Source organism: Miscanthus floridulus, chromosome 3, assembly GCF_019320115.1.
Source record: "Miscanthus floridulus cultivar M001 chromosome 3, ASM1932011v1, whole genome shotgun sequence".
Lineage (NCBI taxonomy): Eukaryota > Viridiplantae > Streptophyta > Magnoliopsida > Poales > Poaceae > Miscanthus > Miscanthus floridulus.
In genome coordinates, this window is record NC_089582.1 from 47,193,429 (window position 1) to 47,208,811 (window position 15,383).

Here is a 15,383-nt window from a genome sequence, read left to right on the forward strand (position 1 = left end):
AATTTTTTGAATCTTTCAGATGACCTCAGATGGAGATACAACCTAAACCAAAGTTGTAGTACTCGACGAGATATAAAACTTTTCAGTTCAAACTTTTTTCATTTGAAATTGTTTAGGCTCTCTAATGTTCATTACAAGATCCAACTAAAGTCACAACAAAAAGAAAGAAACATTCACTTAGTCACAAAAGACTTCGTGGTGTAGTGGTAAGTGAGTTCGATTCTAGCTATAACAAACTTGTGATTATTTCTCTTTTTTCCTATGGGTCATCGGCCCTCAAGGTATATATATACCTTGGGTGTCATTGGCACTCATGAATACATACATCCTTGAGAGGCATTACATTTCCTTAGGTATCATCGGCACTTAAGGAAACATATATCCTTGTGTACATTTCCTTGACGGTGTTAAAGATTTGACCACTTATTTGTTTCCTTGGCGATCCAACTCTCAAGGAATTGATTTGTTGCGGCTGACACTTAAGGTAATGGCTATTTTCTTACTCTCTACCCTTGGCGGCCCTTTCTTGAGTGTTGGTCGCAAGGAGTTATTTCCTTGATGGTTTTGCTGCTTTCCTTGAGGCTATTCTGTCTTAACATTTATTTGATTTTAATTGAATTAAAATGGATGAAGCCCAATTAAAATCTAACATCATGGGCCACTAGCAAGACGCCAAGTCGCTTTAACTTTTTTTGTAATAATTTGTTTTAAATTTGTAAGGAGCCAGGATAAACCACTTTCTTTGGCTCCGGCTCCTCTAAAGGGCGCATCCAGTGCAGAAAGCTCCCGCTCTGTGCGGGGTCTGGGGAAGGGTGTTAGTGGCAAGCCTTACCCTCGCCTGTGCAATGCGAGGAGACCGCGACTCGAACCCGGGATCTTCCGGTCACAGGCGGTAAGACTCTACCGCTTGCACCAGGCTTGCATGCACCGACCAATTCAACCCAAAAGCTTAAGCTGATGGGGAGAGGTGGGCAATTCACTTATATTCCAACACTCCCCTCACGTGGAGACTCCCTTAGGCCTCAGACATGGAATAGGAGCGAGCAGCAATTATTTTATTTTAATTACGCTAACCAGGATTCGAACTCGAGACCTCTAGTTTTGATACCATATTGAGTTGCATGCACCGACCAATTCAACCCAAAAGCTTAAGCGGAGAAGTGGGCAATTCACTTATATTTCAACACTTAAAAAAAAAAAGAGGCCATGGCTCTTCTAGGGTTTTCTAGATGCCTATCTGCCAGGGCTCTTGCAAGGAGCCGTCATCATGCCAAATGAGACCTTATATTAGAACAATTTTTTTAATGATTACATAATTGTAGAAAATGTGGTACATTGAGAAAGGAACTTTTGCTTTATATTTCAAATTTACAATAATAGCAGTTGCAGACTTTCTTGTCGTCCATCCGAGCTTCCGTGCAAGCCACCGTGAAGTAATGCACCTCATGTACCAAATGCCACTACAAAACAGGCGTGGTAGCTGCATCCCCTGTCGGAATGAACCATGGGAGAGTGAACCAGGCCATGGAGATTTTTCGCTTTTTGCAAATGGACTTCAAGAAGGCCTGTTTTTTAGGATGGGCCACGGAGATTTGACGACCCTCTCAGATTTGAGGTCTCTAATACAAATGTTCGACATAAGACCGGATGGAGTTAGATATATTAATTTAAGAACCATGCCAATATGCCATCTCTGATAAACCACACATCACAGCTGCTATCCTCAAACAAATTCACCCAGCTATTCACATACAATGGGAAGAGCTAAACTACAAAAGAAAAACATTTAACTCTACGGGTCATCACAACAGTTCCAATTTTACAAATCGTACACACAACACATACTAGTACATCAAGAAAAACCTTAGCTTTGAGGCTCTACCAATGATCTAATGAAAGACCTTCTCCACCATACCTGGAATGCTCTAATAAGGTTCGGACACTCGGCTCCTTTGGTCGCATAGAACTGGAACCATTCCTCGAACAAACATTGCTGCTGCCTGAGAGGGAGGGTTAAAAGGCCTCGCCCTAAATTCTCCTCCAGCGATCTTAGGTCTAGACCTTTGGGGCAGCGCTGAAGCCAGCCAAAATCCAACAACATTGTGCTGAACCATCCATGAAAGAGGAGGCTTCGTACGTCACCACGACACTGCACTTTTCCTTTACCAAGTGAAATGAACACACCAGCTGATATTCGGCTTAGCTCATACCTGACCATCGCTGATGCTTGCTTGTGCATCCTAATGAGCCTGTCTTGCTTTGCCCACAGTTCTACAAATTCTTCTGCAATATCATTGTTTACTAGAATCTCCAAGAGCCAATTGAGGTTCTCTGCTTGCCTAGAGACTCGCTCAATCAGTGATTTACTCCCTCTAACTGCCACAGCCTGACCTGTATAATCTGTTGGTTCGCTGGCCTCTTCAAAGAGATCAACCAGTGACTCCAGACATAAATAACAGATCTGGTACAGGCTCTCCTTGTTTAGCCCTGACGAGTCCTTTTGATAGACTGAACTTTTGCTTAGAAGACCATTTACCAAAGATTGCATGTCTTTTCTGGCCACAGTGCTGGTGCTGCTAGTGACAGATTGAATAAGCTGTACAGTGAGGTCATCTGAGTTTTTCCAGTTGTGTGGCCGCAATCTTGCCAGTATATCCTGGAATATTGCTTCGTCAAAAGTGAATCTTGCAAAGAGATTCTTCAGCTTCTCCTCATCATTCTCATTCCAGGGAACAGCTTCTATGTATGTCAAACATGATTTGATTCCCTTGCTGAACATGATAGAGGAGCATACCTACATTTCAAAACAGAGCATCATTTATTAAAATTGTGTAATCAACATTTAATTAGCCGGACTAAAGAAGTTAATAGAAAAGGAAAGATGCTAGTGCCCTTACAATTATAGTTCCATGGTTCAACACAAATCTAATTCAAGTATATAACTTAGATCTGTATTTGCAAAACTACACATCTAAGCAGCACCAGTTGTAAATTTTGAAAACTATCGCTGGATATTGATTATTGTCATTCAAAATACTCTACAGTTCAATCAAATTCACTACACTTTAATATACGAATTAGCTTGGGAAACAAAAACAACATATTACTTATGAAAGAAGCATTGCCATCATACTACCATGTAGCATGTCCACAAAACTCACTCTACACATTTTGCAAAAAGAAAATATTTCTCAATCGTATCAGATCAAGTGTTAATTTATCAGAAAGACATGTATGGAAGTAGTTCATTCTATTCCTGGAATAGAAGTTTAGAATACTTGATTTAGATATCTGATACATATTAGCTACATTGGCCGATGTAACTCATCCAACTAAGAAATATATCTAATACAGAGATAATGTTATATGGTCATCTAGTCAATCCTAGTCGCCAGGGGACTGACTGGGAGACTAATTGCAATTAGTAAAGACCAGCCCGAACTAGTTAGGCCAAGTCAACCATATAGTTGTCCAGTATATTCTGACATATATACTATATTGTGTATACTATAAATCAAAAAGCTGGAATATAAAAGCACTAGAGCAGAAGATTCTTGTGAAATTTGATGAGGAGCTCATATCCATAATCCCTTGGAGCTGGACTGTTGGAGGAGTGACCTGGCGGTGGCAGCTTCAGCACCCGGACAGTTCTTGACCCACCTGAGATGGGCAGGGGGGCCAGTGGCTACCCCTGCGCACTGCAAGATCTGCTGACCGGTGGATGCAAGGAAGAGGCAGCAGCAGCTGGGAGGAGATCATGGCAGGCAGAGAACAGTGCGGTGGCGGCCAACGGTGCTGCAGTTCTGCTTTTTCCAGACACATGAGCTTCCTAGCGGCTGGCGACTGTGCGATGGATATGGGGAGAGAGCAGCTTCCACTCTGCTGTGAAGTTGTGTATGTGAGGGAAACCCAATTGGGCCGGAATTAAGAAATCCATGCGGCCAGATGACCAGCCTGCAGCCCAGCTACAATGTCTAATCAGAGGACTAGATTTCTTGTTGCTCTAATCGAGTTGCAGTGCCTAGTCAAAGTTTCAGGACCGATTAGCCTGACTAATAAAAATTAATCAGACGACCAGATAACAATGACAGAGAAGAAAACACTGATTCAGGAGTGAAATTATGGTGGTTCTACATAGTAGAGAAATAGCAATGCAACAACTAATTAGTATAGCATAATAGAAGCTATTAACCTTAGAAAGGTGTTACACTGATATTGGAAAACAACAACAGCTACCTAGAGAAGCTCATGGACCATAGACAATCATGGATATCTGAAAACACTAACATATATGTTGTTGTTCTGGAGCATGACACTTGTGCCTACATTCTCAAGTGCTAGAGATACTAGTAGCACCTTATCCACATTCTATATAGTAGAAATGTTGGAAAAGAGATTATAAGCCAAGTTTGGATACACATGGCTAGTTACTAGTTGGGGCTAAAAATTAGCCCAAATTAGCTATGGTTAGCTAGCTAGTTGGCTAACAATTAGTCGAAGACTTGGCTAAAAAACCAACCCACCTATTAGCTCTCCTGTTTGGGTGCACTAGAGCTAATTTTAGCTATTTTTAAGCTAGCTAGCAATTAGCTCTTGTATCCAAACATGCCCTATACTGTAGTAAGTAACTTGTGCCTCTGTTGTTTTGGAAAAGGACATGCTATCAAATACATTGCTTGAACCATTACTTTTTCCAAGCATGTCTTTACGAAAGCCATTGAAAACAGTAATTTGACAGTGTTTTTCATCACAAATATACTCATACCATTGTCATGAGATAAATATTGATACTTTCATTTACATTAGTGGTCAAAGTTTTAAAATTTTGACTGCACACACTTAAAATACAAAATAAACATTTTTCGAATGGAGGGAGCAATTCACACTGCATGATTTGTGTCAAAATAAAGTGAGTTTGAGAAGTCAAAAGCATGTAATGTGGCAACTGGCATAAATTGACTAGAAAAGAATGGAGTCACCAATTTTGCTGGCAAAACCATTAAATTGACATTCCGATAAACAGTGAAATTTGAGTGGACAGTACTGAATCAGAGTATCACATAGCAACAAGAAGTCATTTCCAAACCACACTGAATTTGAACAAACAAATAAGAGAGGCTTGCAATTTCGTCTTGCTCACCTCAAGCACATCTATGGCCCTCGACACGCCGGCAGCTGCAAGACACCGCAAAGGATAAGGGTCGTACATGAGCTCCACCGCGGCCCTGAAAGCATCCAAATTCTCCACCCCGTCCACCTCGATCCTCTTCCCTCCAGCGCCAGCGCCAGCAGCGTCCTCGCGCGGGGCCATGGCGGCGAAGAAATCGCTGCAGCCGCACAGCACCGTGGAGTCGACCTCCATGAGGACGCACCTCCCGTCCCTCCCCCGCAGGAAGAGCCTCAGATCCAGCACGCCACCCGCGTCCGCCTCCTCCCGCACGGCCAACACCGGCGGCGGCGCCGCCGCCACCGTGGCCGATGGCAATGCCGACGCCAGCAGCACCGCCGCCGGCTGCTCGGCGGGGCCCACAGCTGCCGAAACCTCAACTGAGGAAGCCGGCGGAGGCGGTGGAGGGAGCGGGACCGGGAGGGGCGGCGGCGGGACCGCGCCGGCGTCGGGGTCGATGGGGGAGACGCGGCCGGGCGAGAGGATGCGGCGCGGGTCGATGAGGCCGCCGAGGCCCGCGAGCCTGGACGAGGTCGGCGAGCCGTAGAAGGACGCCGCCGCCGACGAGGGGGACTTGGGCGGCAGCTTCCTCCCCGGCCCCGCCGCTGCCGGGGACGCGGCCGAGGAGGGCAGCGGGCGGAGGTCGGGGCTGTCGGGCGCGCCACCGAAGGAGCAGCACCAGGCGCGCGGGCGCACGCGCGTGGCGGCCCCGCCGCCGCGCCTCCGGTGGCCGCGCGGGCCCTGCTGCGCCGCGTCCGCCACCATTTGATGTGATGTGGGATCTGGAGCCGAGCAAGCTGGTGGTGGTGGGCCGCGGCGCTAGGGTTCGGATGGGGTGGAGGAGGAGGCGGCGGCGGCGGCGGCGGCCACTGGGTGGAGGGACGCGGAGGGCGAGGGGTTCGAGGAGTGGCGGCAGTAGCTTGCTTTGCAGTCCAGTGAAAGCTCTCTCCACTCTCTTGCTTCCTTTCCCTTGTGTCTGTGGACTGGAGCTGTGCTGCACTGGCAGTTCTGCCAGTCTGGCGCCGCGGTCGGTCCGTGCTGGTGCTCCATGGACACGGTCCATGGACACCGGACTGACTGCCGCTGGGGTCCACCGCGGCCTTTGCCGCGGCGACCGATGAGACTGCCTCGGATACCGCGTGGGACGGTTGGGATCTTCTGCGGAGCAGCCTTCAGGCGTGGTGGGCCCGGCCGTCCCGTGGCGTGACACGCGTCATCGGCGCACGTGCAAAGTTGAGAGCAACTGGACACCATGCAATTTGATTTTATAAGGGATGTAATTCCAGGACGGTGAGCAGTAGATGAACTATCTTAATTAAGATTAAATTCATATAAAAATATGGGAAACACTATACAACATGCGCCTGATTTTTGCCTTCTATCAAGCAACTGATGGCAGCCGTTGGATCCTAATCATACGGCTTTAGAATCATCTTTCGGCTGTCAGCCTTCCTCTTCCAATGCATTAGACTAATGCAGCTCGCCCCCACCTCCAGCTAGCCTGCCCCATCCATGGCAATGGCGATCTTCCGGGCGTCGTGTGTAGCCCCGCTGCCCCCACCGCGCTAACCCAACGGCGCCGGGGCATACCCATGCCTCCCACACTCCTCTCTGGCCCAACCACCGTCCTCCATCGTCATTGCCAATAGCGACCTCACCGCCTTGCCCTACCGCCCCTGCACCCATCTCCTCGGTGAAAGCATCTAGGCCCTAAATTGGGTTTCGGTGATTAATGATAATATGTGATTACTATGACTAACGTGTGCTTTGTAGAGGCAATTAAGTTAGGTCATGGTAATGGCAATTGATTGGGCAATCATGGTTGTCATGCCCCTACGATGGAAATCGTTTTGGTTTTCAAAGGATGGATGACAAGGTTAAGGATGGACTAGTTCTAAGTGTCGTTTGGTGTTGAAGAGACACTTAGAGTAGTTTAGAACTTTGTTTTCCCTTTGGCCGTACTATTAAAAGGGTATGAACTAGTAGCTTGACCTAGGTGAGTCTAGTGGGTTAGGTGTGGTACACACTTATCAAATCTAGCACTAGGTAGCTCTGAAGTAGCCCTAAGATCAATTGGAGCAAACTTTATTCACATATGATTTCGAGTTGGAAGTGAATGAAGGGTCAAATGCTGACCGACGCTAGCAGTAGAGTCCGGTCAGTTCATTTGATCAAGGAGAAGTCGTCTGGTTGCGACTGGACGCTGAGTGAAAAGTGACCGGACGCTGGGTGCTAGAATCCGGTCAACTCCAGTAAGGTTCCAGAGAGGGAGAATCCTGATCGGACGCGTCCGGTCGGTGCTGATCGGACGCTGGTCAGGTTCTGGTTGCTGACTGAACGCTGAACAGCAAAGTGATCGGACTCTGGGTGCCAGCGTCCGATCAACATCAGTAAGGGTTGAAAGGATCAAGATGCCCAAGAGGGGGTGAATTGGGCTAATTTTAAAATTCTTTGCAATAATTAAACCCTACGGTTAGCCCACTTCACCCCTTGTGCCTAGAAAGCATTTCTATTATTCTACCGCACAAAAGTTTAATAACCTATGTTCCAATCCTACTCTAGCATGACAATTCTATAAATGTAAAGACAAGAATTGAATTGCTCAAAGTAAATGCTTAAAGTAAAGAGAGAATGAGGAACGCGGCGATGTTTTGCCAAGGTATCGGAGAGTCGTCACTCTCCACTAGTCCTCGTTGGAGCATCCATGTAAGGGTGTAGCTCCCCCTTGATCCACGCAAGGATCAAGTACTCTCTACGGGTTGATCCTTTACATACTTGAGGTTGTATTGTCGTCAATCCCCAAAAAGAGGGAAATTGAAAGCATCTAGGCCCCTAGTTGGGTTTCGGTGATTAATGACAATACGTGATTACTATGACTAACGTGTGTTTTGTAGAGACAATTAAGTTAGGTCATGGTAATGGCAATTGATTGGGCAATCATGGTTGTCATGCCCCTACAATAGAAATCGTTTTGGTTTTCAAAGGATGGACGACAAGGTTAAGGATGGACTAGTTCTAAGCGTCGTTTGGTGTTGAAGAGACACTTAGAGTAGTTTAGGACTTTATTTTCCCTTTGGTCGTACTATTAAGGGGGTATGAACTAGTAGCTTGACCTAGGTGAGTCTAGTGGGTTGGGTGTGGTGCACACTTGTCAAATCTAGCACTAGGTAGCTTCGAAGTAGCCCTAAGATCATTTGGAGCAAACTTTATTCACATATGATTTCGAGTTGGAAGTGAATTGAGGGTCAAATGCTGACCGGACGCTGAACCGGTTGTGACTGGACGCTGGCAGTGGATTCTGGTCCATTCATTTGATCAACGAGAAGTCGTCTGGTTGCGACCAGATGCTGAGTGAAAAGAGACCGGATGCTGGGTGTCAGAGTCCAGTCAACTCCAGTAAGGTTCCAGAGAGGGAGAATCCTAATCGGACTCATTCGGTCGGTGCTGACCGGGTGCTGGTCAGGTTCTGGTTGCTGACTGAACGCTGAACAGCAAAGTGACCAGACTCTGGGTGCCAGCATCCAGTCAACATTAGTAAGGGTTGAAAGGATCAAGATGCCCAAGAGGGGGGTGAATTGGGCTAATTCTAAAATTATTTGCAATAATTAAACCCTATGGTTAGCCCACTACACCCCTTGTGCCTAGAAAGTGTTTCTATTATTCTACCGTACAAAAGTTTAGCGACCTATGTTCCAATTCTACTCTAGTATGGTAATTCTATGAATGTAAAGATAAGAATTGAATTGCTCAAAGTAAATGATTAAAGTAAAGAGAGAAGGAGGAACGCGACGATGTTTTGCCGAGATATCGGAGAGTCGCCCCATTGAAAGGTCCTAATGGATAGAGGGGGGTGAATAGCCAAATAAAAATTTCTACAACAACACTTAACAAAATGGTTAGACAATTATGAGGCGAAGCAAGTGTTGCGCTAGCCTACTCAAAATGCAAGCCACCTACCACAATTCTAGTTTAGATAGTATCTATTCACATAATAGCTATGACACTACCCTATGTTAGTGTGCTCTCAAAGGCTAACTAAAGAGCCACACCAACCAAGCAAGCAAGCTCTCACAACTAGCTACACTAAAGAGCTTGACAAATAGTTTGCGGTAATGTAAAGAGAGTGATCAAGAAGGTTATATCGCCGTGTAGATGAAGGAACCAACCAATCAGAAGGATGAATAACAATGAAGACCAATCACCTCGGAATCAATGATGAACACAATGATTTTTTACCGAGGTTCACTTGCTTGCCGGCAAGCTAGTCCTCGTTGTGGCGATTCACTCACTTGGAGGTTCACGCGCTAATTGGCTTCGCATGCCAAACCTTCAATAGGGTGCCGCACAACCAACACAAGATGAGGATCACACAAGCCACGAGCAATCCACTAGAGTATCTTTTAGCTCTCCACCGGGGAAAGGTCAAGAACCCCTCACAATCACCACGATCGGAGCCGGAGACAATCACCACCCTCCGCTCGACGATCCTCGCTGCTCCAAGCCATCTAGGTGGCAGCAACCACCAAGAGTAACAAGTGAATTCCGCAGCGAAACACGAACACCAAGTGTCTCTAGATGCAAACACTCAAGCAATGCATTTAGATTCCCAATCTCACAAAGATGATGAATCAATGATGGAGATGACTGGGAGAGCTTTGGCTAAACTCACAAGATTGCTATGTCAATGCAAATGGCCAAGAGTATGAGCTTAAGCCGGCTATAGGGCTTAAATAGAAGCCCCACAAAATAGAGCCGTTGTACCCTTTCACTGGGCACAACGCGGGGTGACCGGACGCTCCAGTCCGATCGACCAGACGCTGACCCTCAGCATCCGGTCATGTGATTCATGACACGTTTCCCCTGCTTCAAATACTATTCATTAGATTTCAACGGTCATCTGTTGACCAGACACAGCACACAAATTGACCGGACGCTCAGCCTCCAGCGTCCGGTCGTTTCCAGTAAGGTTCTATAAACGATTTTCTTTGACCGGACACGTCTGGTCATGCTTGAGCGGACCCTGACAGTGTTTGGTCACTCACTGACTTCCTACTGCGTTGTCCAACAATAGGACCGGACCCTGGACCTTAGCGTCCGGTTGTTACAAGACCCAGCATCCGGTTATTTGACCGACGCTAGCTTCTTCACTGTTACAACTGACCGGACGCGCCGGTTCCTCTAGGACCAGCGTCCGGTCACCTTGTGACCAGCGAGACTAACTCCTTTTCACCTCTAACTTCTTCACCCTTGTTCAAATGTGCCAACCACCAAGTGTATCACCTTGTGCACATATGTTAGCATATTTTCACAAACATTTTCATGGGTGTTAGCATTCCACTAGATCCTAAATGCATATGCAATAAGTTAGAGCATCTAGTGGCACTTTGATAACCGCATTTCGATACGAGTTTCACCCCTCTTAATAGTACGGCTATCAAACCTAAATGTGATCACACTCTCTAAGTGTCTTGATCACCAAAACAAAATAGCTCCTACAATTTATACCTTTGCCTTGAGCTTTTTGTTTTTCTCTTTCTTCTTTCCAAGTCCAAGCACTTGATCATCATCATGGCATCATCATCATCATGCTATGATCTTTATTTGCTTCACCACTTGGAATATGCTACCTATCTCATGATCACTTGATAAACTAGGTTAGCACTTTAGGGTTTCATCAATTCACTAAAACCAAACTAGAGCTTTCAATCTCCCCCTTTTTGGTAATTGATGACAACCCTTATACAAAGATATAAATTAAAATTCGATTGAATCCATGTTGCTTGCCCAAGCATATTTATCATGTATAAAAGGATATGAACAAGTTTCATAAACTCCATATGGTAGCAATTGCTCCCCTACATATGTGCTAAGAGTTTGGATTGTAGCTTTCACATATGCTTAGATAGGAAATATATGAGACAATGTCTACCAAATGATGCTAAGGTATAAAAGATGGACCTTTGAAGCGTGATACCAATCGGAGTGCACCATTATACCATCCTTAGCACCATGGTTAGTTCTATACCACTTGTAAACATACTTTGAAAAGATACCACTTGTAAAGACTTACTTGGAAATGAAAGTTATCTAGTGATTTCATTTCATCATTCAACCTTACAACTATCATACACCATACAAGCATGGAAGTTGAAATTCAAAACTTATGCCATGCAAGCAAGCATATGAAATGCACATTCAAATGCACCATACAAGTTCATGAGCTTGCCCCCCCTACTTGTATGCTCAAGATTTTAATTGATCCCTTTCCTTTGGCATATTTCTCCCCCATGTATTAATACTTTTCTCCCCCTTTTTCACTTACTTCTATCTTTGTACTAATTTCTCCCCCTTTGTCATCAATGACCATAAAGGTTCAAAATGTAGATAATACCATTTGTAGGGTCAAGATTATCAATGTCAATCAATGGGGTGAGGATCATATTCCCAAATTTGGTTCAAACTAGAATGTTTGCCAAAGATATTTAACTCGGTTTGATCCAAGGACAAGATTCTTCACACCTCCAAATAAGAGTTATCTTGTACCATGTTGAGTTAAACACTTAGAGCTCATTTTCTAGATCAAACACTAGGTTTACAAGCCCATAAACATGTCATATGCTACCACTAGATCAAGTCAAGCATAGAAGCAATAGTGATACCATATAAACATCAAAATCATTTGATTTTCATGAATGAGCCTCATAAAATGGAGAGATGACTAGATGCACTAAACATATCCTTAGCAAGGATGTATGTCATGCCAATCAACTTTTACCTTAGATAGCTCGAAGGAGAGGCATGTCATAGTGAAGGGGTGCATCAACACATATTTGAGAAATCTAATATGTTCAACTCATTCCTTAGCTTGCAAAACCTTTTCTCATCCAATGGTTTGGTGAATATATCGGTAAGTTGATCTTCGGTGCCTACACTCTCAATGCAAATACCCTCTTTTTGTTGGTGATCTCTTATGAAATGGTGGCGGACATCAATGTGCTTTGTTCTTGTATGTTGAACCAGATTGTTTGTCAACTTGATTGCACTCTCATTGTCACATAGCAATGGCACTTTCTTGAACTTGATTCCAAAGTCACTCAAAGTGGCCTTCATCCAAAGTATTTGTGCACAACAACTACAGGTGGATATGTATTCGGCTTCGACGGTTGATAATGCAATACTATTTTGCTTCTTTGATGACCATGAGACAAGTGATATTCCCAACAATTGACATGTGCCTGAGGTGCTCTTCCTTTCAACCTTGCATCCCGCATAATCCGAGTTAGAGTAACCAACTAGCTCAAACTTTGCTCCTTTAGGATACCACAAACCAATATTTGGTGTATGCTTCAAGTACCTCAATATTCTCTTTGTAGCCTTCAAATGACTTTCTCTTGGTGAGGCTTGAAATCTTGCACACATGCATACACTAAACATGACATCCGGCCTTGATGCGGTCACATAGAGTAGGCTTCCAATCATATACCAATATAATTTTTGATCCACCATATTTCCACTTGCATCAGTATTCAAGTTGCCATTAGTTCCCATAGGTGTACTAATGACTTTACTATCACTCATGCCAAACTTCTTGAACATGTCCTTGATATACTTGCCTTGACTTACAAATGTACCATTCTTCAATTGCTTAATTTGAAGACCAAGGAAGTAACTCAACTCTCCAATCATGAACATCTCAAACTCATTAGCCATCATCTTTCCAAACTCATCACAAAAGTCATGATTGGTTGATCCAAATATGATATCATCAACATATATTTGCAACACAAATAGATCTTTTCCAATCTTCTTGATGAAAAGAGTGGTGTCAACCTTGCCCATTGTGAACCCTTTAGAAAGTAGGAAGTCCCTCAATCTTTTATACCATGCTCTAGGTGCTTGCTTCAAGCCATACAATGCCTTCTTCAACTTGTACATATGGTTGAGCTTCTTGTCATCTTCAAAACCAGGAGGTTGCTCAACATATACTTCTTCATTGATGTAACCATTGAGAAATACACTCTTAACATCCATTTGATAGAGCTTGATGTTATGGGCACAAGCATAGGCTAGCAAGATTCTAATAGCTTCCAATCTAGCAACCGGGGCATATGTTTCTCCAAAGTCAAGACCTTCAACTTGTGTATAGCCTTGTGCTACTAATCTTGCTTTGTTCCTTACTACTATCCCATCTTGATCTTGCTTGTTTCTAAAGACCCATTTGGTTCCAATCACATTGTGTCCCTTTGGTCTTTCTACCAACTCCTATACTTGATTTCTTGTGAAGTTATTCAATTCTTCATGCATAGCATTTACCCAATCAATATCCTTCAATGCTTCATCTATCTTCTTTGGTTCAATAGATGACATAAATGAGAAATGCTCACAAAATGAAGCTAATCTTGATCTAGTTTGCACACCTCTTGAAATATTATCAATGATAGTATCCAATGGATGATCCCTTGCAACATTGGTTGGTTGGAGGATTGGAACTTGATTGCTTGCACTTGCTTGATCATTGGGTTGAGATGATGTACAAGCCACTTGATCTTGTTCATTACCATGAGATCCACTTGCACTAACTTGATTTGTATCATCTTGCACATTTGAGTTAGAGAACACTTGCACTTGATCATCTTCATCATCATTCACTTGCCTAGGCCTCAATTCACCAACATCCATGTTCTTCATGGCATTTAAAAGTTGAATGCCTCTAACATCTTCTAAGTTCTCATTCTCTACTTGTGAACCCTTGGTTTCATCAAATTCAACATCATGAACTTCCTCAAGAGTACCACTATCTAAATTCCAAACTCTATATGCTTTGCCTGTAGTGGAATAACCAAGTAAGAATCCTTCATCACATTTTTTGTCAAACTTGCCCAATCTAATGCCTTTCTTCAAGATATAGCATTTGCAACTAAAGACCTGAAAATATGCAATGTTGGGCTTTCTACCATTCAAGAGCTCATATGGTGTCTTCTCTTTCAATGGGTGACAATAGAGGCGATTGCTACAATAGCAAGCCGTGTTGATAGCTTCGGCCCAAAAGGATTGACTCACATTGTACTCACTAAGCATAGACCTTGCTATATCAATGAGTGTTCTATTCTTCCTCTCAACAAGGCCATTTGATTGTGGAGTGTACTTGGCCGAGAATTGATGTCTAATTCCAAATTCATCACACAACTCATCAATTCTAGTGTTCTTGAACTCACTACCATTGTCACTTCTAACTCTCTTGAGGGTTGTTTCAAACTCATTGTGAATGCCTTTGATAAATGATTTGAATGTTGCAAACACATCACTTTTGTCCACTAGAAAGAATATCCATGTGTATCTAGTGTAGTCATCCACTATCACAAATCTATATTTGTTTCCACCGATACTAGTGTATTGTGTTAGCCCAAACAAATCTATATGCAATAACTCAAATGCTTTAGTAGAGCTCATCATGCTTTTCTTAGGATCGGTATTTCCAACTTGTTTGCTGGCTTGACAAGAGCTACAAAGCTTATCCTTTTCAAACACAACATCTTTCAAGCCTTTAACTAAGTCACGTTTAACCAATCTATTCAATTGTTTCATTCCAACATAACCAAGCCTTCTATGCCATAACCAACCCATGCTAGACTTAGTGAACAAGCATGTAGATAATCTAGCTTCACTAGCATTGAAATCAACCAAGTATAGATTCTCATATCAAAAACCTTTGAAGATCAAGTTAGAGCCATCTACACTTATGATCTCTACATCATCTACCCTAAATATGCATTTGAATCCAAGATCACACAATTGAGCCACGGATAGCAAATTGAAGTTCAAGCTCTCTACTAGCAATACATTGGATATGCTCATGTCATTGGATATTGTAATCTTACCAAGCCCTTTGACCTTGCCTTTGCCATTATCACCAAATGTGATACTATCATAACCATCATTGCCATTGGTGTTGATTGAGTTTAACATTCTTGCATCACCGATCATGTGTTGAGTGCACCCACTATCAAGAACCTAATGCCTTCCTCCGGCTTTGTAATTTATCTACAAAAGAAGATCAATTCTTTTTAGGTACCCAAACTTGCTTGGGTCCATGAAGGTTAGTCACTAAGCTCTTTGGTACCCAAATGGCTTTCTTCTTTGAGCCCATCCATGGTTTACCAATGAACTTAGCCTTCACACCATTTGTATCCTTAGTAAGTACATAGAAAGAATCAAG

General features: G+C 43.7%; 1 protein-coding gene across 1 annotated transcript; it reads right to left on the bottom strand.

Moving 5' to 3' along the window:
• Window positions 1-1,333: 1,333 nt before the first annotated feature.
• Window positions 1,334-6,119, bottom strand: LOC136545645 (BTB/POZ domain-containing protein At2g13690-like). The gene is made up of 2 exons (XM_066537644.1): window positions 5,141-6,119; window positions 1,334-2,794 (listed from the first exon to the last, which is right to left on the bottom strand). The coding sequence occupies exons 1-2, from the start codon at window positions 5,930-5,932 to the stop codon at window positions 1,865-1,867; spliced, it is 1,722 nt and encodes a 573-aa protein (XP_066393741.1). The 5' UTR covers window positions 5,933-6,119; the 3' UTR covers window positions 1,334-1,864.
• Between the last annotated feature and the right edge of the window lie 9,264 nt (window positions 6,120-15,383).

Coding starts and splice junctions, on each gene's coding strand:
- LOC136545645 (XM_066537644.1), bottom strand. CDS start 5,932: ATGGTGGCGGACGCGGCGCAGCAGGGCCCGCGCGGCCACCGGAGGCGC. Junction 2,795..5,140: donor GGGCCATAGATGTGCTTGAG/GTGAGCAAGACG, acceptor TTTGAAATGTAG/GTATGCTCCTCTATCATGTT.